The following is a 25,242-nucleotide window of genomic DNA, read 5'->3' on the forward strand; positions in this document are numbered from 1 at the left end:
TTTGTGGTTCTTTTCCAGGCTTTAGGTAATTTCCTTTCATGCATGGGTAAATTAGTAGCCAAAGACTGTTCCCCAGATCTCTGGAGTTCTGTCTCTGTGTTGCTCCCTCCTGTCTGGTATCCTACCCCACAAATTCTAAGCATCTTAGCCTCCCAGAACTCTCGCTCTGCCTCCTCAACTCAGCTAGGCCTCAGGCTTTGTTTGGGTTCCCCCTTCCCAAGCTATGGTCTGGAAATTACCTTTCAGCATAAACTGATGCAATTGTAAGGCTCACTTCACTTGTTTCCCCTCTCTCAAAAATCACAGCCCTGTGCGAGCTGTTGCTAAATGTCTGGAAACCATTGTTTCATATATTTTGTCTGTTTTTCTAGTGGTTTAAGGCAGGAGGATTATTCCAGTTTCTGCTTCAGTGTTGTGTTTAGATCCTGGAGTTAGAAAGCTAATCACAATTTATTACTGCTAAACTTTTTCCTGTTTGCTGTAATCAGTAATGATTTATTTTTAACACTTAAATTTAAGAGGACAATTAGTTTTATTTTTACATACATTCTAGCTTTGGGATTTTAGTGACTGTTTTTGGCCATCCGTTTTGTAGTGATAGATGTGTTTATTTACTTAGCTAGTCTCAATTCTTTTTGCCTCCTTTGCTCTTTGTAGTCTTAATTTTTACATATATATTGTTTTTCAGAGGGATGTCTATAGTTCTTTAGGCTTTAGACTGGATCTTAATAGAATAAGCAAATAATTAGGTTCCATTTCAGGAAACCTGAATTAATGATCAGGTAACCGGATTTAAAAAATAGTAATAATAATTAGCAGTATGATTTCTGTCAACATTCAGGACATGTAAGTTTTCATAGCAGTTCCAAAGTGTTGGGTTGCCTTGAGATTTCACAATACTTACAAATCAATATTACTTCCATTTTATGAAAGTCACCGTAGGTAGAATGAAATCATTGCTTGGCAAAGGACATTTTTGATTAGGAAGATAGGTATTGAATAGAAATCCATTAAAAATCGAATTGAAATGCATTAGAATCTCAGTTGCAAACTAGAGCCACACATGGTTACTGACCTCAGTCCCGTGCGTTCCATTTGGGACTTGCTTCCTTTCCTCATCTAATGATTCATCTGTTCAAGCATGTGGGTCACCATCATATGAAAGAACTAGAACCTATGACGAAGATTTCTGGTTGCAGCCACTGATGGAGTGGCTGTGGGGTTTAGAATGGTGACAATGGAGATAAATGTAAATTTCAAGAGAGAAAAGCACGTGTTATTGAACATCATAATGGCTTCCGAGACTTCTGAATGCAAGCCAACCTATTAGGAAACAAAACACTAGGTTCCAAACATTTGAAAGCTGAAGTGGCTAAGAAACTTTAGACTTTGTGTCAAAGGAGTTTTATTTCATGCATTCTGAGGGACAAAACAATGCCATGACTTTTAAATTTCTCTGAGCCTTAGTTTCCTCATCTGTAAAATGGAGATAATACATTTCATAGAGTTTTTTTTTTTTTAATTGAAAGAGATAGCTCCACTCTTGGCATGAAGAGAGCGCTCCATAAACAATTAGTACTTCACTTCTCTTTTTTACCCTCTAAACAAACAGCTTTAAAAGCAGAATACTAAAAGTCACATGGTTTCAAATGACTACAATAGAGTCAGCTGCACCAAGTTGCCATATTCCTTAACTGGGGAAGGTTGTATTTGAAATAGGAATGATGAGCACTTATATTAAGATAGCACAGTGTTGCTATGAGTCAGAATTGACCTGACAGCAACGGATTAGTAAAAGGCAGAATTTAGGACTGGGGCAGGTAGCAATATCAGAGGCCCTTAATCTGATTTTTAACTTTAGTTGAAAAAAAAAAAAAGACCTAAGAAGCCTAAGAAGTTCACATTTATTTGAGATGATGCTTCTTCAGTTAATCCGAGCTCTTTGTCATTGTTCTGTAATTACTACCTTTGTAGGAACAGACCTACTCTTTCCTTACACTGAAATCAAGCACGTTTGAAATTCTAGCAGCCTCACAATATAGTGGTTATTGACATGTTTCTTTGCCTTTTCTATTTCCTGCCTATAATTCCTTAATAATTGTGAGTCGTTGTTAGTTTATTGGCTTCTTAGAGCATAACAACGAAATCTGTCCACTTCATATAACCTAAGCATACTTTAATTTGAAAGACATTTTAGTGCATTCATTTGCTCTTAGTTATAATGCAAGTTGCCCATAATAGTATGTGACAATGGCCAAACTCAGAATTACAGTGAAGTTGGAAGCTCCTGGCTTCATTCTCCTCACCTCTTCCTAGGCCTTGCTCTGCATCAACCTTGAGTCCTGATTCTAAAGATAGATCAAAGGTGGCCTGCAATCAAGCAGAATTCTGCCATTTATTAAGCCACAGGAAGCTGCTGGTGGTTGGAAGTGCTGGGTTTTGAGCCCCATCTGAGGATGGAATTTTCCGTAAATGAACAATAACGAGGGCTCTTTTTTTTCCCCCTTCAGTGCAGTTACCGATTCAGAGCTCAAAAACATACAAGTACTCATCGTACCATGCTATCTTGTGAAGTAATCACTTCCCTCTCCTGTTTGCTAAAATTTGCTTAGGGTGTACAAGCAAACTTGTATCAGTATTGACTCAATTTCTATCCTTACGTAAAAGACTGTACCAGTTTTCATTCTGATTTATCATGAGAGATTTAAGCTTATAAACTTTATGCTGACTGTTTTTGCTTTGGTATATCTTTAAGTGTTGTTTATGATCCAACACTTATTACTTTTTTAATTCCAGTTCTTCATATTTTCATATTTTACAGAGAAATAAAAACAGGAGTTAATTGGAATTTTGCTTTTTCTTCCCATGATTTTTTATATTGGCTACCACACTTCCCTTGGTTGATACCGTGGGTGGTAGTAAATCTTAAGTCAGAACATGATTCATTCACTCATTCATTCATTCCAAAACTATTTATTGACTGTCTGTTGTGTATGAGATACTCCCAAGCGTCTAATCAGATAGGTGAAGTATCAACTCTCATGCTGCTTATATTATGGTGGGAAAAAACAGTCAACCAACAAGTAAATCAGTAAATGACATTATCTTATACAGCAATGAGTATGAAAAAATATAAAAGTGAAATGCGATAGAGAGTACTGGGATGAGGGGACCATTTTAGACATCATAGTCAGGGAAGGATTCTTTAAGAAGATCCGCCAAACAAATATCTGGAAGTCGACCAGGCTGAGCAACAGCAGGCACCAGTGTGGTTGGAACAGAGGGCACCGAGGGGAGAAGGGCATAAGACAAGATCAAAAAGTTAAGTGTAAGCCAGGCCATATTCAAATGATCACTAGCAATAATAGCAAACACTTGTGTGCTTTGTGTGCATGAACAAATTTAATCCTCAACCACCCTGTGATATGGGCACTATTATTCATTGTTTTTGTTTTGCAGATGAGGAAACTGGGGCACAGAAAGGTTAAATAACTTGCCCTAGGTCACAGAGGTAGTGAGTGGTAAAGTGAGTATTTGAATCCAGGTCTGAACCACTATGTTAGGTTGCTAGCTCTGTCTACTCCTTTCATTAACTTTAATCAGTAACAAGGAGCCTGACCCCCCAAACAAAGAAACAAACAGAATTTTCCTTTCCCTAATAGATTCCTTTATGATTGTATTTTATAAGAAATCTACCAATCATTTAAGAACTTAAAATAACTTTTTTTTTTAAAGTTTGATGATGCATTTAGATGGTAAATGTCAGATACTGAAATTTTTGAAAATTACAAAGTTGATTTCCTATGACAGTGTTAACTCAGCTTCTTTCCAAATATTTTCATGTCTATATTAAGGCATTCTTTCTAGAGGCTGAGTAAATGTCATAACTGCAATCTGGGCCTGTTAACATTGTTAGGTTTTTATCATTCTGAAATTCTTAGTATGGAAGACAACCAAAGTTTATACTTTCCATTAAATCTAGGAGTTTCTAGGTTAGGTTCTTGTAAAACATCTAGGAGTTACTTGATATGATATGAATTTATTAATTTATGATGCTGATCTGTCTTCTAACAAGGATTTAGAAGTAACAAGGATCCAGGAGTAGAAAGATCTGGAGCTCAGAGCTTACAGAGGAAGCCTCACTGAGGGGCAGAAATCTCAGTCCCTGGGTGATTAAGAAGGGGCTCTCTCAGAAGGTTTGGGAGGAAAACACACACACACACACACACACACACACACACACACACACACGAGAGGTGAGTGGACACATTTATGAACAATATGCCCATCACAGTGCTATTTATAATAGCGCAAATCTGAAAACCACCTGAATATTTCTCCAAATATGGAAATGTTTGAATAGCTTAAGGGCCAAACACATAACGAAATATTCTAAAGCCAGATCAAAAATGGTGCTCTTGAAAAAATATTTAAAGACATAGCGATTATCCTCACAATATGATTTCAAGTGGATAAAAGTAGGATTCATATTGTGTATATGGCATAATACCAACTTTGGGGTGTGGGGAAGACTGCATTGAGAAAAGCTTTTTGGAAGAAACATATTAAAACATTTTTATATTTTCCAAATTATCTCAGATGAGAGTATTTATCTGTTTAGCTCTTGTACCTTTTTTATCTGAGGATTTATGTCATAAATCATGAAAAGTTTTTAACACTCAGCTCTGTAAATATTGCTTTCCTGCTCTTCTCTCCTTTCTCCTATAATTCCTGCTAGAAGACTGTTGGAACCTCTCAGTCTGTCTTTCACTTCTTTTGTCTTTTATATTTTTCATCTCTCTAGCTCTTAGCGTTGCATTCTGAGTGAATCCCTTAGACTAATTTTCTGTTTTGTTAATTTTCCCTTGTGTTCATTCATTAATATTTTTTGGTTTTAATAACGATATTGGTTTCATTTCTAGGATTTTATACTAATTCTTTTGCGTTTCATTTCTGACAGCTTCTTTTTCCCCATAGTTTCTTGTTATTTTATTGTGGGTGTTGGTTTTTACTTTATGTCTTTGATGATCCTAGGTGTATTTACTTTAAAGTCATTTTCAGTTTTCTCTACTTATCTTCCCTTCAGCTGGAGTATATTCATCTCTTGCGTTGAATGTCTTATCATTGATTTTCCTGGTCTTGATATTTTGGTTCCCACTCTCAGCTTGAGTGGGAAGTGTTCATTGTTTGCCTTTGTTTTGCTTGTTTTGTTCTCTCCTCTTTGCTCTTTCCTCTTTGGCAGCTTTGCAAGGACCTCCATCTGGACTCACAGCGCCTCCAGTCCAGAACCAGTCTTCCATTGTTCAATCAGAGTTACACAAGCTCCCATGAGATATTACGGCTCTCAGGATGCAGTTAGGAAGCCTGGGGAGAAGGGGGCTTGCTGTGGTTCCTGACTGCGCTGCTGTGTCCTGTGTCTGATTCAGTGGCCTCCCATTACAAGTTGGCTGTAGAGCTTTTTAAACTCCTTTACAAGTGGGGAGAACCCCATCCCTGTTACTAATTTCAGATAGAATTCCAGCTATGGCACCCTTCATGTGGGACAATGTTTTGATCTCTATGGCCTCATAGGAATGAAACTTCTGACCACCTCTACCTGTCCAGACCAGGACCCAGGAGGCCCGTTGCTTCAGCCTCACTTAAAGATTTGTGTTTTTTCATTGTTATATGTATGTACAAGATGTATATATGTGTGTGTGCGTGCATACACGTGCTCACGCACTCGTGTGTGATACTTTTGTCTGGTAGGGAGACACTCTCAGTACGTATAACTTAAATCAGAAAAAAAAATATGGTGAAAACATATACATTTCACTTCTACAGTATAAATGGCATTTTTTCAAAGTGCGGATGCAAACTAGAGCGCTGCCATTGGTTCCTACAAAATAACGATCATAAACATGAAGGAAACCACTATTTGGGTCCCTGGTAAAAGAAGAAGCAATTTAAAGATAAGGACGTTTTTTTTTTTTTTTTTCCATTTACAAAGTATAATTTGTCTGTAAACAGAAAAATATGATCAGCTGATTCCGTCTGATGAGACAGAATGAGCTGTCAAGTGTCTACCATCTGGTTCAGCTCCTAATCCAGACGGGCTGCCAATAGTAATTTATGAAAGGTTTGAAGCAACTTGCTGTTTTCCGGAAAGAATCATTAGAACACATTAACATTGGGATTTGCTCCCCTCCCCCACTCCCGATTGTGACAGATGCAAAGATAAGGCAACTGTTCCCATATAGCAAGCAGGACAGTCTAATCTTAAGCCACAAGTCAATGCGTCTCTGCTCTTTGCGGAAAAATAAATCAATCATTTTTCTTCTTCCTTCTCTTCCCGCTACTGGATCAATGAATAAGGGAGAAAAATGCTCCCATTATGGAATTTCTAACAAATGTCTAAAGAAGCCTTCACAGTCTGTCATTTCTGAGTGTTTATAATGGTTGGAAAAGTCAACATCTACATTAGGAATAATCTGACATACCTCATACTCACACCACAGAACAGGCATCACCTAATCCATTCTCATAAAGAAAGCCCCAAAGGTCAATCAATAGTTTCAATGCAAATTATGGAGCCACAGATTGTTAGAGCTAGAAGTCTAGCAGACTGTTACCACCACTCCCCCAAATCAGGCAGCACATGAGTAGTGTTACTTCAGAATCAGACCAGACTGACAGGGCATGACGTTACGGTTCAACCAAGTTTTTGTTGTCTACCTTTATTCCTTGTCCCATCGCTTACTTAATATGACTGTGAAGTAATAGGATTCATACCTGGGTGACTTATGGAATTCTATTAATTTATTTTCAGTTCATGTAAGAATTGCTGGCAGAGAGTGAGGTCATATCTTTCCTTTGATCAAACCATCTGCTTTTGAAGCTCTGAGGAAATTACCAATGTGCATGCTGTACATGTTTAAAAATGTTTTGGAACATTCAAAAGACAGGCCCTTAATCAGCTTATGAAGTGTCTAACTGAAAATGATGGCAACAGGGCTGTTTATAACCTGCAGCACTGGTTTTCCCCAAAGAATGGAGAGGGACAGGAGGGCACTGAGACAGGAGTGTGATGGGTATATTCCAGTTGGGAACTGTCCGTTCTTCAACATAGAGAGACACTGTGGACATAAACAAACAAAAAAAAAAAACCAAACCTGTTGCTGTGGACTCAATTCTGACTCATAGCAACTCTATAGGACAAAGTAGAACTGTCCCGTAGGGTTTCCAAGGAGCGGCTGGTGGACTCAAACTGTTGGCCCTTTGATTAGCAGCCAAACTCTCAACCACTACACCATGGTTAAAGTACTTGGGTGCTAACTGAAATGTCAGCAGTTCAAACCCACCAGCTGCTCCGCAGGAGAAAGATGTGGCAGTCAGCTTCTGTAAAGATTTACAGTGTTGGAAACCCTATGGGTCAGTTCTACTCTGTCCTATAGGGTCTCTATGAGATGGAATCAACTAGAAGGCAATAGGCTTTATTGATCTTAAGGTGAACAGAATGATTGGGAGCTCCTCACACTGAGGAAGGGGTCTAAGCCACAAGTAAGGGTGCAGTGCACACTGGATAGCAATAAGTAATAATGCACAGCTGTTGTTGTTGTTGTTAGGTGCCATTAAGTCAGTTCTGACTCACAGCGAACTTGTGTACAACAGAACGAAACACTGCCTGGTCCTGTGTCATCCTCACAATCATTGCTATGTTTGAGCCCATTGTTGCAGCCACTGTGTCAATCTTGTTGAGGGTCCTCCTCTTTTTTGCTGACCCTCTACTTTACCAAGCATGATGTCCTTCTTCAGGGATTGGTCCCTCCTGATAACACGTCCAAAGTACGTGAGATGAAGTCTCACCATCCTCACTTCTAAGGAGCATTCTGACTGTACTTCTTCCAAGACAGATTTGTTTGTTCTTCTGGCAGTCCGTGGTCTATTCAATATTCTTCACCAACATCATAATTCAAAGACATCGATTCTTCTTCACTCTTCCTTCATTGTTCAGCTTTCGCATGCATATGAGGCTATTGAAAATACCACAACTTGGGTCAGACACACCTTAGTCCCTAAGGTGACATCTTTGCTTTTTAATACTTTAAAGAGGTCTTTTGCAGCAGATTTGCCCAGTGCAATATGTCGTTTGATTTCTTGACTGCTGCCTCCATGGGCATTGACTGTGGATCCAAGTAAAACGAAATCTTTGACTGCTTCGTAATTTTCTCTGTTTATCTTGATGTTGCTTATTGGTCCAGTTGTGAGGATTTTTTCTTTCTTTATGTTAAGGTGTAATCCATGCTGAAGGCTGTAGTTTTTGATCTTCACAGCAGAACAAAGCAATTCAGTTGAACCAAACTAAAAATGATAAACTTGGTTACCAAATAGGAAAAGTGGGTAGTCTTTGGATAGCCTAAAATCTCTCTAAGTGGGCCAAATGTGAAGTCATCATTGTTTGAAAACTATTGGACACTAGTGACATTTTTAATACAGTAGCTGTGCATATCTTCTTCTCATTTCTTAAATCCATGTCTTATCTTCCCATAAATATTGATCAAAGAGTATTTTTATTTAATTTGAAAATGTGTATTGATCTCTTACTACTTAACAGGGCTATGTGCTGCTATCAGAATGAATAGAATAGAATAAATGAATAGAATGCCATTCTTTCCCTTAAAGAATTTACAATGCAATGGGTATATAAGACAAGGCACAAATTACCACAAAACAAGACAAGAATCTCCTAGGTCACTGAAAAGCTGAACATGGATGGGCTTTCCAAAGATAGAGAGATCTTATATTCTTGGTTGTGATTTATCTAAATGAAAAATGAATGTTGCTAAAGAGCAATGTTTTTATGGAAGGGGTGCTTGAATTTGGTTTTATTTCCCCATTTCTGTTTTCAGTGCTTGAGAGAGTCAAGATACGTAATTTTAACAAAGGCACTGGGGCCCTCTAGTGGCCACTTCACAAACTACAGACAGACATTGCCTTACCTAGAGAAGCCAGCCAGTTTCAAAAGTGTCCTGTTCCTATGATAGCATCAACACTCACCTCAAGGGAATATGAAGCTTTAAAGTAAAATACCACACATCCCCCTGACATGCTGTTTCACAGACCCAGAAAAAGTATTGCAAAGTGGTAAAGGGTATGACTCTGGGATCAGATGAACAGGTTCAAATCCTGGCTCTTCCACTTAATAACCCTGTAACATTGGCAGGTTAATTAGCCTTTATGTTCCTCAGTTTGCTCTCCTGTAAAATGGGGATAATAATTATATCACACTCGTGGGGTGTAATGAGAATTAGAAGAGAGACTACTTAAAACATTAAGAGTGATGTCTTGTCACAGTAAGTGCTCAATAATTTTATTAGTAGTAGTAATAGTTTTTTTTAATGGTTAAAAACTGCAGTGTTGTTTATGATTCCTGAAATTAGAGTAGAAAAATGTTACTTAAAACTTAAAACTTAAAATAAAATAAGACTTCAGTAGAAAATTAGTAAGTATAATACATGTATAGATTTTTTAAATTTTTTTATTGTACTTCAGGTGAAGGTTTACAGAACAAATAGTTTCTCATTAAACAGTAGTACACATATTGTTTTATGACACTGGTTAACAACCCCACAACACGTCAACCCTCTCCCTTCTCGACCTTTTATTTTTGGTGAAAATATACATAGTCAAAGATACGCCATTTGAAAAATTTCTACAATTATATGTATAGATTTGGCTATCAGAGAGATCTGACTTTAATTCCCAGCTTTGCTGCTTACTAGCTGTGTGTCTCTGGGCAAATTATCTCACTTCAGAAGCTCAGTTTTTTCAGATAAAAATTGCAGTTAAGGATACTTAACTCACAAAGTTGTTTTAAGGATTATATGAAATAATTCATGTAATGGACTTAAAGTACTTGTTACAATAATTCATCAAGTAGTAACTATTTAATGCAATATTATGTAACATTCGGTGCCAACATTATATGCAAAGCCATAAGAAGTGTAAGTCCACAATCCATGTTTGCCATGGCACTATGCATCTGAGCGACAATTTCAGAAGAGGGAGCAGTTACTTTGAATGACCAAAGAAGAGGCTGGATTCTGTCTGAGAATTGAGTCAGAGCACCGTAACCAAGACAAAACAGGGATTCAAGTGGGAAATTTGGGAGGGGATGGGGATGCTAGAGCAAGTCCGGGTCAGAGTAGAGGATAGGTCTGTGCTCTGAACCAAGACGTCATGGCTGGGACTTAAGGTTAAGCCCCAAAGCTGGCTGACAGCCATATTTTTTTGAAAAGGCCAAGGAGTAAAAAGAGTAACTTGAACAGGCACCAAGAGGCGTGGCTGGACTTGGGTACTGAGGATTGCTTTCCCTAGGACTATTTGAAGTCTGTGTTCCCCTCCCAGCTATACCTCCTTCGGGTCAAGGGGGACACTAGTCTAAGGTTAGTGAGTAAAATGTCATCTGACTGCAGTAGATTCAGAGGGCATTCTGGGTAGGACTACATCCAGGCAGCTCAGAGGTTGGAGTATCTTTCAACTAGGTTGATGCAGTTTGTTTTTTTTTAAATCAAATTCTATCTTTCTGAATTTTATTAATCATTTCCAACTTCCTTTTATTTTAGTAAGGGGCTTTTCTGCCTCTGCCAGCAATATTTCCTTCCAGCATGTTTATGGATTTCCTTTCACAAATTTTGTTCTCTATGTTTTCTTTCCACAGTGCCTCTTACTTTATCTTTCTCTTTCTAGATTTCCATATTCTACAGAAAACATGGAACCTATAGTATATGGGACCACTAGGCTTTTAAGTGCTTTTTGAGTATATAATATTCTCAAAGTCTAAAACCCAGTTAAAGTACCATTAGTACTACTAATGCACTGCGTTTGCAGACTTTGTGGATTTAAGTATCATAAGAATCATTTCTAGAACTTCCTGGTTTCTTGATTATACTCTTCGCTGTCTCTGAGTATTAAAATGGAAGCCTCATAGTTTTAAGTATACTGTGGAATATTATGTGTCAGGGTTAAGATTTCCACAGTGGTTTTATTTTTCCCCAATTAAACTTGTCTGGGATGCCAGTCTCACCCATAGGATGCACCTGAGTCCCAGGCACATTTGACAAACGGGAGAATTCCCAAGCTGACTGATGAACTCTCACCTCTTTAGCAGCCTCTTTGTCATTCCAATGAGGTTGTTTTACCTCTCAGTCGTTTGGGATCTTGCCCTCATTTCATTACTAATTAAACTCATTTTTACAGAGTCATAAATTAATTATTTGAGGTAAAATTACTGAAATCTGTACCTCATTCTACAATCTTTTTAAACTCCGGGCAATTAAATTTAGAGTTATCGTGTTAATCTTTATTAGTATTTGGAGGAGATGACTGACGGAAAATTAAAGACTTCAATATCCTAAATAGTAGCACAGGCTCTGTTTTAGAGTTAGGTTGAATTAAATTAAAAAATGATCAATCCATCAGTAACTTTCTTCCATTGCCTTGCACTGCTAATATGCCCAAGTTGGAGCTGGTTAGGAAGTCTGCTAGGATATCTTTAGACTAGAGTAACTGGAATCCAACTCAAAGTTCATTCGTGATTTTCAAGGCATTTTCATTTTATCAACTCGTAATGTCACCTTTCTTTTTTTATGAGGCCGTCACTGGCGAAAAATGACAATGTGAGGCTTACTTTCTTTTTTGTGAACTAGTACGTTTGATTCCTAATTGTTGGTGATAACTTGAATTTCATCGAATGAACACAGTCTTGAACATAATCATCAAGAACAAGGACCTTGGTGTTACATAAATATTTTACCCTTTTGGATTAGTAAATGCTTTGTTAATTGGCTGATCCACATTTCTATTCAAAAAGCATCTTAGATAAACGAAGCTTTTAAATAACACCCCTAGGAAAACTTCGGCAAACATACTGTGCTTTTTGCCATAAACATCTCAAAATATCTTAGAGAAATATTAACAAGTAAACCTTTAGAAAAGAAGATTAGTTCTGGTTGTCAAAACCCATAACTCATCTTTTCCCTTGGGACTGACTGACTTAAACAAAGAAGTATAATTTGTTTTTGCTGTCTGCTGTACCAGGACTGTAGATAGCTACGCAACTTCTATGATCCTGCAGCCTGAAGCCGATAACTTTTACCAACTCATACCTATGTGAAAGAGCAGATCTGTTTTCAAATATTCCCTGTTCTTGGGGCTTGCTTTTATATTGGGGTGAAATGAACTAACAGCTGGCTTGTTCTGTTCAGCTCTCGGGTGACTGGGATCCACGAGATGATAGGATGCATTCAGAGACGAGTAGATCATCTGACGAAACAGTGTTCAGCGCACAAGGAATTTGCTCTCAAGAAACAGCAATTAACAGCCTCAGTGGAGGGTTACCTAAGGAAGGTATTTTCATAAAATGTATCCTCCTAAAGCTAATATTTAAATGCAACTGCTCTAATTCCATTTGCAAAGGTAGCTTTTTCTCATTTGGTGATAATATGCATAGGGCAACTGTAGTATATGGGCATGATGGGGGCATAGGGGCTTGTCTCCTTAGGGTTCTCTTTTCATTCCACATTAGGTTCTATAATTGAACAAAACAAAGTTGTAATTCACTCTTGCTCATCAGCCATCTTACTCCAGGTGCAAAAATGGATACATAGCCCTATCTGCTCACACCAGCCCTGAATATATATATACACAAAAGTAGTTCTCGCTTTGCACAGTACCATGTTAACTGAACCGTGAACATACTGGAATTATATCCTCAACTTGCGTAGTTCTGTGCCTGCTTCCAATATGCACGTTTCAGTTAACATGGTGCCATACAAAGTGAGCACTGGCTCTTGATAGATAGATCAATATTAGCTGATAGCAAAAATTATGAATTTTAGATTTTTCCAGGTAATAACAATGCCATTATTATACTTTGTAGAACTAAGCCAGCGCAAAAGAGATGGTCATTCTGAATAAAAACCCACATGAAGATCGCTTTTGCAAAGTGAATAAAATGGGTTGGGATGGGAGAATTTTATTTTCTATTTTCAAAGGATGATAAAGTCAGGCAGCTACTATTTGAGTGAATAACAAATTATCTGTAGGTGGGATATATAACAAAAACTGGTAATGTATCAGTGATATTAACACTAACAAACTTGGCTGCATAGGCTAGACTGCACATTTTTAGTGATGTTTTCGTTTGATTCAATGGATGCATATGCCTGGATTTACACATGTAGAATTAGTAGTTTTCACATGAATGGGCGTTAAATATATGTCTTTCCTTATTTCTATAACTGACATCGAGGGCTAGCCATGTGTTTATTTAAACTGCCTCCCCACCTGTTATTATTTCAAAAACTTGGGAGTTTGAGGCTTGTTCTGATGCCTGGACCTAGGGAGATTCCAAGTGTGGTGCAGCTGTGGGGTGCCCACATTCCCTAGAGCTTGAGACTCAAACTAATTTGGTGGTGGTGGAAAACACAGTAGGAACTCAGACAGCTGTTGCTACTTGTCTTATTGCCAATTCAGAGTCAATTTGACCCCAAAGTATAAACTGTAGTTAGAGCAAAGAGATGAAGGAAGTAACTTGAATGGAATATAAACCACTAAGGGTTCCTTTATTCATTTATTCACATGTGCTGAATAAATTCAACAATTAAATGGGTTTAGTGTGTTCTTGTGTTTTACTATCATATGAACAGCGTTGGGCGCTGTCCCAGAGCCCCTCGGCCCTAAATACAGTAATCCACAGGGTAGGTTCTGGTCTGGACCTGCAAATTGTGTCCTATTCAACTTACAGTGGACGACTGTGAGTTAATTAATCAGAGGAATTCATCTCTGCAGCTGTATTGGCCAGTGCATTATCCTTTCTGAGAAAAAGTTCTTAGAGGATGTGAATGATGGCTTATATCTCATTACTGTTAATAAAAGAAATACCTTCAAATATATACCCTCTGTGTGTGGGTCAGTAGGGTTTCTAAGGAGTGGCAGGTGGATTCCACCTGCCGACCTTTTGGTTAGCAGCCGAGCTCTTAACCACTGTACCACCAGGGCTCCACCTCATGTGAAGGAGTGGCGTTATTAATTTAAATATGAAATTCTGAAATATTTAAAATTAGTTTTTAAATGAAAATTGACAGCATGTATTTAAAATATATAGAGTAATATTTATCTTTGCTACATATATGCATATGTATATGCAAATATACAGTACTAAGATAGCAATATATTTTTTATTCTTAAAGGTTGAAATGTCAATTCAGAAAATCAGTCCCATACTTTCCAATGCAATAGATGTCAGTTCCAGCCTGTCTGAATCAGAAAAGATTTTGAGTAAATATATGGAATTGGATATCCAAGTTAAGGTAAATAAAATAATAATAATTATTGTGGTTATGATTGTATAAATATAATTTTTCTTCTTCATATTCAGTAGCTAGAAAACTTAATCCTAGCTCCCTTGAGGGTTGCAATTCAAAGTTGATATTGTAGCAAATAATGACTTAAAAATTCATACTATTAATTAAATTATTTATTTAAAAATTTTTTTTTGTTGTATTTTAGATGAAGGTTTACAGAACAAATACTTTCTCATTAAACAGTTAGTACACATGTTGTTTTATGACATTGGTTAACAACCCCACGACATGTCAACACTCTCTCTTCTCATTCTTGGGTTCCCTATTACCAGCTTTCCTTTCCCCTCCTGCCTTCTAGTCCTTGTCCCTGGACTGTTGTGCCCCATTAGTCTCGTTTTGTTTTATGGGGCTGTCTAATCTTTGGCTGAAGGGTGAACCTCAAGAGTGACTTCATTACTGAACTAAAACGGTGTCCGGAGGCCATACTCTCGGGGTTTCTGCAGTTTCTGTCAGGCCAGTAAGTCTGGTCTTTTTTTGTGAGTTAGAATTTTGTCCTACATTTTTCTCCAGCTCTGTCCGGGACCCTCTGTTACGATCCCGGTCAGAGCAGTCAGTGGTGGTAGCTGGGTACCACCTAGTTGTACTGGACTCAATTGGGTTGAGGCCGTGGTAGTTGTGGTCCATTAGTCCTTTGGACTAATCTTTCCCTTGTGTCTTGTTTTCTTCTTCCTTGCTCCTGAAGGGGTAAGACTAGTGGAGTATTTTAGATGGCTGTTCATAGGCTTTTAAGACCCCAGATACTACTCACCAAGGTAGAATGTGGAACACTTTCTTTATAAACTATGTTATGCCAGTTGAGCTAGGTGTTCCCCAAGACCATGGTCCCCACAGCCCCCCGCCCAGCAATTCGGTCCCTCAGGGAGTTTGGATGTGTCTATGGAGCTTCCATGTAAATTATTTACATTTGGATGTGCATTGATTAAGGTGTTTGAGCTTGCTGAAACTCAGCATTACTGCCCAGAATTAGGCACACATTTGACTCTTTCTCCATGCCTGGTTGGTGTTAACCACTATGTTTAGGGGTGCCAGAGGAAGCAGACGGGGTGCTTCTCTAAGACTTTCTGTGCTTTTCTGCTACAGCAAATTGCAACAAAAAATTGCCAGAAGTAACATGCATTATTGTAAGATTCTGGCAGGCAAATAAAAACACAACCTGTTTGCACGCCAAATGTTCAGAGACAGAAAATGCACCTCTTCTCCTTAGCAGCTTCTCTAGTTCCCTCCTTCCTGTCATGTGGGATTTAGGTAGAAAGATTCTTGTTAGCACTGAAGTTACCTGCCTGCTTCAGCACGTGTTTAGAAAGGCGAGTAAAGCACCCTCTTCCTGTCTCTCCCAACCAAAAAAAACCAAACCAAACCCATCGAGTCAATTCCAGTTCATAGCAACCCTATAGGGCAGACTAGAACTGCCCCATAGGGTTTCCAGGGAGCACCTGGTTGATTCAAACTGCCAGTCTTTTGGTTAGCCGCCAAACTCTTAACCATTATGCCACCAGGGTCTCCCCCAGGCAGGCAGAAAGTTGCCTTGTTACTCGATCAGTTCTCAGTAGAAGAGCCTCAAGCAGCCCCCTCCTTCTGAAACTCACAAATGAACCAATTTTTAAAAAATAATTTACTTGATGACGTGTTTTTTATTCCTTATTTAAAATAAAAGTTATGTCTGGACTCAATTTCATTTTCTTTTATTTAAAAATTTTTCAGAGTGGGGGAGGAAATTGCATGGGGAGAAACTCCCTTGCTCCCCTCTTTCCCAGAGTGCATCAAGCAGCACTTGTAAATTAAAATTACCTTCATTCAGTGGAGTACTTGGGATGCATATTAAATGCAAGAAGGGACGCAATCCCTTCTTGCTGCAGATGAGGGTGAAGCTTTTTCCTTTCATTTTTGCTTGATTCCTAACTTGGTCTCTACTGAAATTTTACATGGCTTTTTCTATAGATAGCAATTGGATATGCAATGCCTACTCATCATCCATCTAATTAGCGGCTAGTTTTCACAAGCCAGAAATCACACTCAAATGAAAACATAGGAGAGCATACCCAAGCACATCAAAATCACTTACTCTTTTAGGTTATTTAGACCTAATGTGTAACATTTCACCTACACTTGTTTAAAAACCCTTCTAGATAGAATTTCAAATAAGACTGCATAAGTATAATTAATATCATTGTTTTGTAAATTAAAAAACAAAGAAATAGCTTTTGTAAATTTGCCCAACTCTTATATAACAAAATTAGTTTAAGAATTTACCAGATCTATAGTTTAAATTTCAGAAAGCAATTCTCAAGTATAATTACAGTTCTGGTATTTTGTTTAACAACCTTTTGCACCAAACAACTTTTCTTCTGTCTGTGATACAGAAAACAGAATGCTCTAAAAAAGAAGTGTAGCTGATAGAGCTAAAGAATAATTTGAGACAATTTTCATTTTACACTGCCTTTATTTTTAAATTTTGAATGATGTGCCTTTCCTTTTTTGAGGAGAGGCTTGGTACAAGTTCAATTAATAATCATAATAGATGGATGTACAGAAGGTAATGAAATGTGAATGTTCATGATTCCCCTGTCAGCTTCTGAACTCCTGTGCTTTGCTTTCATAGGAAACATCACATGAATTAGAAGCAGCTGCAAAAATCATGACAGAGAAAAATGAATTTGGACCTGATGAAGTGGCGTCACTTCGTTCTCAAGCTAAGTGGCTAGAGGAAGAGTTAAAAATACTTGGCCAAAGCATTGGCTCCAGGTTACGAGTCCTGCAAACTCACGTGGCATTTCTAAAGTCATCAGAGGAGGTATGGTACCTATATGCTGATCATCTTCAGCAAGGTAGCCTCTGCCTGTCTTCCTTCTTACTGCTTTCTGTGGGAAGATAAGTTCTGCCATGGTGGCTAATTCCATATTCTCCACCCTAGTGCATGAACTCACCTACTTATAAGCCCTTCTTTATTCTTCAAGGCACCATACCAGTCAGTTGCCATGGAGCTGATTTCGACTCGTGGTAACCCCATGGGTGTCGGTGTAGAACTGTGACTTGAGTTTTTCGATGGCTGATTCTTTGGAAGTAGGTTGCCAGGCCTTTCTTCCGAGACACTTCTGGGTGGACTTGAACCTCCAACCTTTTGGTCAGCAGCCGAGCACGTTAACTGTTTGCAAGACCTGAGGACTCAAAGGCACCATAAAGAGTGCATATGAACTAGCACAAAGGCTCATAGAGTAAGTTGTTTTACAAAAAAAAGTGATACAAATATGTGTGGATATACACATAAAAATAAAGTGGTTGTATTAGAACACTTTTTACTATGCCCTACAAATACTTATAGTATCCTAAAGAGAGAATAAAATTATTTAAAAATAAGTCACTTTCTAAACCACAGATCTCTTTGAATAGCTAAGCAATTCATGTGGTTCATTTAAAATACCCAGAACTAGAGATCTGTCTTGTTTGATGCCTTTTAACCAGTCACCTCTGAGAGCTTCTGAGGCCTTATTCTGAAAGGGTTGTACTAGATGTATTAGTTTTCTATGGCTGCTGTAACAAATTATCACAAATTTAGTGGCTTAAAATCATACAGACTTACTGTCTTATTACTTCTGGAGGTCAGAAGTCCAAAATGACTTTCACTGGGCTGAAATCAAGGTATTAGGGCTATGTTCCTTCTGGAGACTCTAGGGGAGTTCCTTGCCTTTTCCAGCTTCTAGAGGCTTCCTGCATTCCTTGGCTAGTGGCCTTTCTTCCATCTTCAAAGCCAACATCATGGGATCTCCAAATCTCTCTCTGACCTCTGCTTCTATCATCATATCTCCTTCTATGTCTCTGACTCTGCTGCCTTCTAAGGATCTTGTGATTACATTGGGTCCACATGGATAACCCAAGAAAATCTCCCCATCTCAAGATCATTAATGTAACCCTTAAACCAGATCTGCAAAGTCCTCTTTGCTATGTAAGGTAACATAGTCACAGGTTCTGAGTATTAGGACATGGGCATCCTTGTGTGTATGGGGCGGGGGTGGGGGGCACTATTTGTGTCTACCATACTAGATAATCTTTAAAATTCCCTCTAATAAATGAGCATTCCATCTTTCAAAAGTCCTAGCTTCTTGAAGATAGATTTAGTAACAGAAAAGTCCTAATGTCCCACCCGCATTTAACCCTAGTCTTAGTGTACTCCAGGTACACACAGATCACTCTCCTGTTCAGTGAGATGGGCCTAGCTTAGTAGGAGGTAGAACCAGCAAGGTCCGCTCAGGGATAAAGCCAACCAAAGTTAAATAGTGTGCTAGTTTTTCATTTTCTCACCTCTGCCCTACTAACAAGGAGTTCCTGGGTAGTGCAAACAGTTAGTTGACAGTTTGAATCCACCTAGAAGTGCCTCGGAAGAAAGGCCTGACAATCTACTTCCAAAAGATCACAACCGTTGAAAACCCCGTGGAGCATAGTTCTACTCTGAAACACATGGGGTCAGCATGAGTTGGAATAGACTTGAAAGCAACTGTTCTTTGCCCTCCTAACACCCTCACCCTTGCCTCCCATCACCACCATCCCACATATACCGTCTCCCCTGTCTGGTCTCCTTTTATAATATTCTGAATTCTTAGAACTCTGAGGGAGGTCTGTGCCCAGTCCCTGAAAATCTCAAGTAACCACCATCTCCATTTCCACATCTTTATTTGATCTTTCATCATCTCTAGCTTCTTTTTAGTTCTTCTTCGCCCTATACTCTCGCAGTTCAGCAGGCATGACAACTGACATGATTATCCTGTTGATGAACATTTTTATTCAGAACTTGAAGTGGGAGAAGGAGGTACGAAGAAATACTTTCTCTCTGTCTCTTCCCTGCCAAAACTGGACTTTCTTGGTATCCAGTTAAGCATGCACTTTCGTGGCCCATGCGGAACTTTGTGGACCAGGACACTCCCCAGGGCTGAGAACTTAAGCTTCACAGATGACACTTTGTCAGAAGACCCTTATGCCTTGTCATCTTCCCTGCTTTCACTAAATCTGTTTTCTACCTAGAAGAGCCTCCTGTCCCTCCAGTCCTGGCAGTGCTCCCAGTCTGTCACTGCTCACCTCCACCATGGCTTTCCTTCTTTCCTCGTGGTCATTCATTTTCACTTCAGTCTCCATCCCCTCAACTGCCTGCCTTCCACCTGATTAACCCAGCCAATTTCCAGCACTACCTCAATACGACACTGTTTACTCAGTTTCCAGACGCCACTGTGGAAAGTCATACAATTGTGCTGATTGGCGCTGGTACCAATCAGCTTAGTGGGAGGTAGAGCTGGCAAGGTCCACTTGGGGTCCCTGCCTCAGCTGGGTACCACATATGCTCCCTTGTTGGCTCCCATTCAGTAGCTATTTTCAAACATCTTACTCCAGTTTGTATCCTTAAATCTCAGCCCAGGTCCTTATCTTAATACTTCCCTGAAAAAACTGAAGCTATTGAAGATAACCCTCTTAATTTCCTTCTAATTCCAAATGTATTGACATATTCACCCACCCTCCCCTATCTCCTATAAAGTTCCTTTCCAGCACTAATCAGTCCCTCCCTGTATATGCCTACATCTAGTTCTACCAATCATCTCTTAATTTTTTAAATTTACGTTTTCTGTTCCTTTCTTCTTCTTGGTCTACAGTTATGCCCTAATAATAGCTTTACCCTAAGATTTCTGAACTTCCCTTCCTCTGCATTTCCACCATCACTTCCTTGGTGCAGGTCCTCATCATCTTTTGCCTAGCTTAATGAAGTTGCCTTCTTTATAGTCTCTCTGCCTACAGTTTTCCCCTTCATGTTTTCCTCCTTTTTGCAGCAGAAGACCATTCTGAAGCAAATCCCATCACATTACCTCCTGAAATTCATGTGCTACTCGACAACTGTTAATTTGTGAAGCAAGTTACAATTAACTTTTCTGGAAATTGATGAAGTATTAAAGTTTATTAGTAGTTAAAAAATAAACTAGAACAGATTCAACGAATTCCTGTAATGACATCACTTTCACTTACTTGCATTCAAGGAAACTTTTTCTGAGCAGGTGGAAAGGAAGATAGATTAAAGCTCATGTTTTCAGAATCGTGCATAACCCAGCCCAACAAATTGACACCACGACGTGTGGTGCACCACCGTATTGAAGTACTGATGATTGTCCTGCTGATTCTGAGTCATTGTGGTAGCTATCAGTTGTTTCAAACTAATGGAAATGAATCACAGTCATGTTGGTTATAGTACCAAACAAGATTGAAACCTGCTGGCGAGCGTTTTCCCAGCACGACCATCCCTCTCTAGCCCCGTTTTCATGACGCAGTTTGTGCCCCCTGACATTTACCCACACTAAGATCATTTACTGTCCTGTGGACCAGCCAGCATTTCCACACTTGGGCCTTTATGCATGCTATTCTTGCCATCCAGAATCCCCTTCTCTGGGCGATAATTCCTCAAGATGCAGATCAATCAAATGTCGCTTCCTCTGGGAGGTTCTTCCCCTCCTCTGTGTGCCCATAGCATTGTGTTGTATTGGAACGATTTGCTTATGGGTCTCTTTCCCAGAACTGTCTTTGGGAACCCAGGGAAATAAATGATTAATTCATACTAACCAAAACCAAAAACCAAACTCGTTGCTGTTGAGTCGATTCCGACTCATAGAGACCCTATAGGACAGAGTAGAACTGCCCCATAGGTGGATTCAGAGTGCTGACCTTTTGGTTAGCAGCTGTAAGGCTCCATGGAGGAGGTTGTGTATTAACTCATTTGTGAAGGATAAATAGGAGTATTCTGGGTTGAGAAAACTAGCATTGGCAAAGGATAGAGGCGTGAATGCATGGAATATGGGAAATGAAGAGAGAACTTCAGTTTCTGAGAAGCATTTCCAGGCTTTTCTATTAAGTTCATTTAAATTAAGAATGACATTAAAATCTTTGAAATATAGTGACTAGCCATTGCCTGAAATTTCTTACCGTGTTTAGATTGCTTTTAATAGTTATGAGCAACTTGAATCATGTCCTATTGGCCGTTAATTATTATCCAAAAGGCATAAAACTTGTATCAGGTAATTTCTATTATTCCTATACCACCCAATTACATGTTAATCTATACTTCTACAGGCACATTTTATTTTATATAAGCTCTGCTCAAGGAGAGTGATTTAAAATAATCATACTGCTTACATTGGTTAGCAAATGAGAAAATATTATTCTAGGGAGGCAAAGTAATGTATTTCAGTAAGATTAGCTCATAGAGGCAGTTTACTATTAATACTTATATGGAAAATTAGTGATTATTTGTACTCCTTCTGGCTTATCACTGATTAGAAGCAAATTCTGTGATTTACTAATTACTAATAATCTTTCATTGACTTACATTTCTTCCTGACTTGTATTCCTGATCTTATATGTATGTTTTCTTCTGAATTATAAACTCAGCTTTAAAGGGAACCACACTGGTCTTTGATATAAATTGCCTCAAATTACAAAACACACTAATACACATAGTACATAAATATGATTTCGGCTACAGGAAGTAGTTCTTATGGGTAATAAACTTGTCAGCTCAATTTACTACCCTGTGGTAGTTCTGGCTGCCAACAACCTAAATAGATTTTCTTGTCTTTTCAGTAAATTGACAATATTTAATAATTATTTTTAAAATTCTGCAAATGTGGTCTCAATTTAATTTTTATGTAGGCTTTTATTGGAATATGGTGTTTTTTTTTCTTTTAAAAAATGTTTTTAAGTGTTCTTAACTTTCATTTATATCCTCCTTTTCTAGGTAGAGGAGCAGTCTCAGAGCCTAAAGGAGTTTTACCGAACTGCAGTCTCTTGGAAGGAAGGGGATGATGCTAAAGCCAAGTATTGGTGTGACTCAGCTGAGAAACAGTGGCAGCTATTTTTAAAGAAGAGTTTTTTCACCCAAGACCTAGGGCTTGAGTTCCTTAATTTAATAAACATGGTGAGAATGATATTCAATAAATGATACCTTCTGCAAGGAATTCTTGTCAAAGTCAAAATCATAAATTCAAAAGTTCAGCTGTCTATTATTAGTTAGCAGTGCTGGCTTCGGAAGTTCTTTTTAGCTTCATTCAACCTAAAGCAGGCCTGAAGCCCAGTGTTTATATGTGCGCTTGGTCCTAGATCTCTGTTAGTTTATAACATGAAGTTATTTTAACTATCAAGAAGATAGAGTGCCTACAATCCAAATGCATCTTTGTTATTATTATGTAGTCCTCGGTAGAATTCCAGCCAGACGTTCCGAGTTATGTTGAGAACATGCAACAAAGTCCTTATAAAATTGCCATTGGCTAAAGCTAAGGTCCAGGGTAAATCTTCATTTTGAAAATTTTTTTGCTATAGCAGATCTTTCTTATAGTGATGCTCCATTACATTTAGTAGCATACGCTGCGGTTCAGTTGTCCTCAGTTGTCTGTATAGAATTCTCATGTCAATCTCTGACCCATATAAAATTCCCTGTAAAACTCCTAAAGTCTGGTATTCCACCTCCCTCTCCTTTGATACCTCAAGTATCTTCCTAATGAAACTACTCGTTCTGTAGTTGAAAAACACCGGCTGCTGGAAAACTTTTTAAAAAATGTTAAATCAACTCTGTCCTCATAACTGGTCCTAGCCCTCTGCAGCTACACAGGTAAAAAAAAAAAGGTATTCATTTAATTCCTCTTATATATGAAAGTCCTTCAGACATTGAAAGCAATTGCTATTTCTAACCTGAGTTTTTTTCTGCAGCTAAACACATAAACATCCTTTCTGCCATTTAAGAGGTAGCTTCATTTCCCTCTCCATCCTTATCTCCCTCCCCTGCATTCTCTGTGGTTTTTCAAACTCATACATAAAATGTAGCCAAAAAAAAAAAAAAGTGAAGGACAGTACTTCAGCACAGAGTACAACAATCTGAGTGTTATTCTTTACTAATGAGACCTAAGATTATGCTAACATTTTTAGTAAGAATTTCACTTTACTGGGATATATTAAGCTTGTGATTGAGTAAAATTCCCATTACATTTTTATTACAATTCCTGCCAAGTTAGGTCTCTCATCTTATAATCTGTGTCACCATCTTTCTCAAGCAAATGCAGGCCTTTCTGTTTATTCCTGTTTAATTTCTTTTTGTTAGTCTTCACTCATGATTTACCTGTTATCTGCTATGTTTACCATCCCTCCTGGGTTTAATTCTGTAATTTGATAAGTATGCCTTCTATGGCTGTAATTAGATCTTTAATAAAAGTGTCTAAAGGGCAGGTTGCATTCCAGTCCATTAAGCAATCAGTTGATTAACCAGTTTTTAAATAATCATTGACGCTTGAATTCAACCACTATTTCACACTCTTATTCTAAGGCTTTAATGGGAGACTTTCTCAAATACACTGCTCAGAACAAGGCATACCTACCTAGTATCCTATCAGTTCATAAATATAATTTGGCGTAAATCAGGCTGCACGTAGGATTGCAGTGGGAACCAACTCAACGGCACCTAACAACAGCAGCATAAATCAGGTTGACACCTAGCAATTAGGGCATTCTTTTCAAAATACTCACAAGCTATTTGGTAAGTGATAAATGTATTGTACTGGTTTTCAATGGGAAGCCTACCAATCTGTAAATTGTGTAGCCCAAATGTTTCTGCTTTTGAAAATCAGAGCGTTTTCCTTTCTCTCATTTTCTGGCCCTTCTCCTATCTTCTGTGTATTTGCAAAGATAACTGGTGTCTGCAATGTTCTCAGTACGCTGGGATGTGATTAATCTTAGTCTGGAGCTTGAATTCATTTGGAAGGGTTAGGTTCTGTCTAACGATCATCATCTACCTTGAGGTACAATTTTCTCTTCATCTTCTTTGTTTCAGAGTTTGTTGTTTGATGACCATTCTTGTTCCGTGTATTTGGGAACAATATATGCATTAAATCCCCTGTGCGTGTGTCAGTTTGTCGTACTGTGGGGGCTTGTGTGTTGCTGTGATGCTGGAAGCTATGCCACTGGTTTTCAAATACCAGCAAGGTCACCCATGGTGGACAGGTTTCAGCTGAGCTTCCAGACTAAGACAGACTAGGAAGAAGGACCTGGCGGTCTACTTCTGAAAAGAATTAGGCAGTGAAAACCTTACGACAGCAACAGAACATTGTCTGATACAGTGCCGGAAGATGAGCCCCTCAGATTGGAAGGCACACGCAATGGCTGCAACAATGGGCTCAAGCAAAACAGCAATTGTGCGGATGGCAGGGAACTGGGCAGTGTTTCGTTCTGTTGTACATAGGGTCGCTATGAGTCAACCAACTTGATGGCACCTAACAACAACAACAACAAATGCATTAAATAATCATAATTAATCTAATATCATCTTTGAGCACCAGAGACAACTTGCTGAGCAATTTGCCTATGTCTCTATTTTATACAAGATCTTTATTGTAAAAAACAGTCAAGTTATTGTTCATTCGGAACATTTGTTTTTTAATATTGTATTTATTACCTATATATTTTTAAATTTATGCTTGGTTCAGTACATCTTCCGTCTAATTTGTACTCATAAGAGAATTCAAATATTTACAAACTGCATTTTTTAAATCCTTTTTATTACTAAACTTAATTCCAGAAATTTTATTTTTCAGTTCTGGAATTTTCAGTTGGTTCCTTCTTACTGGATTTAAATTGCTAATGAAATTCTCTTTCTTGTCTTCTCTTTTCTCTACCTTTCCTATACTTTCTAGAAACGTAAGGTATTTAAAAGTGCTTGTCATCTAATACCAACATCTGCATCTGGAGCTGTTTCTATTGTCTACTTTTTCTCTTGGTTTCTGGTCATGTGGTCCTGTCTTTTGGCAGGAGTAGTGAATATTTATCAAAT

The 25,242-nt window shown here is 38.4% G+C and overlaps 1 protein-coding gene across 1 annotated transcript in view; it reads left to right on the top strand.

Annotated features, from left to right (window-relative positions):
- The window catches only part of CCDC141 (coiled-coil domain containing 141), a 199,312-nt gene that overhangs the window by 126,778 nt on the left and 47,292 nt on the right, over positions 1 to 25,242 (top strand). The window contains exons 8-11 of the mRNA XM_004375579.2: positions 12,246 to 12,387; positions 14,232 to 14,351; positions 17,005 to 17,196; positions 22,165 to 22,344. Of these exons, the coding sequence (XP_004375636.1) occupies positions 12,246 to 12,387; positions 14,232 to 14,351; positions 17,005 to 17,196; positions 22,165 to 22,344 (634 nt within the window). The remainder of the gene's footprint in view (positions 1 to 12,245; positions 12,388 to 14,231; positions 14,352 to 17,004; positions 17,197 to 22,164; positions 22,345 to 25,242) is intronic.

The sequence above is a fragment of the Trichechus manatus genome, unplaced genomic scaffold (genome assembly GCF_000243295.1).
Source record: "Trichechus manatus latirostris isolate Lorelei unplaced genomic scaffold, TriManLat1.0 scaffold00037, whole genome shotgun sequence".
NCBI classification, from domain to species: domain Eukaryota; kingdom Metazoa; phylum Chordata; class Mammalia; order Sirenia; family Trichechidae; genus Trichechus; species Trichechus manatus.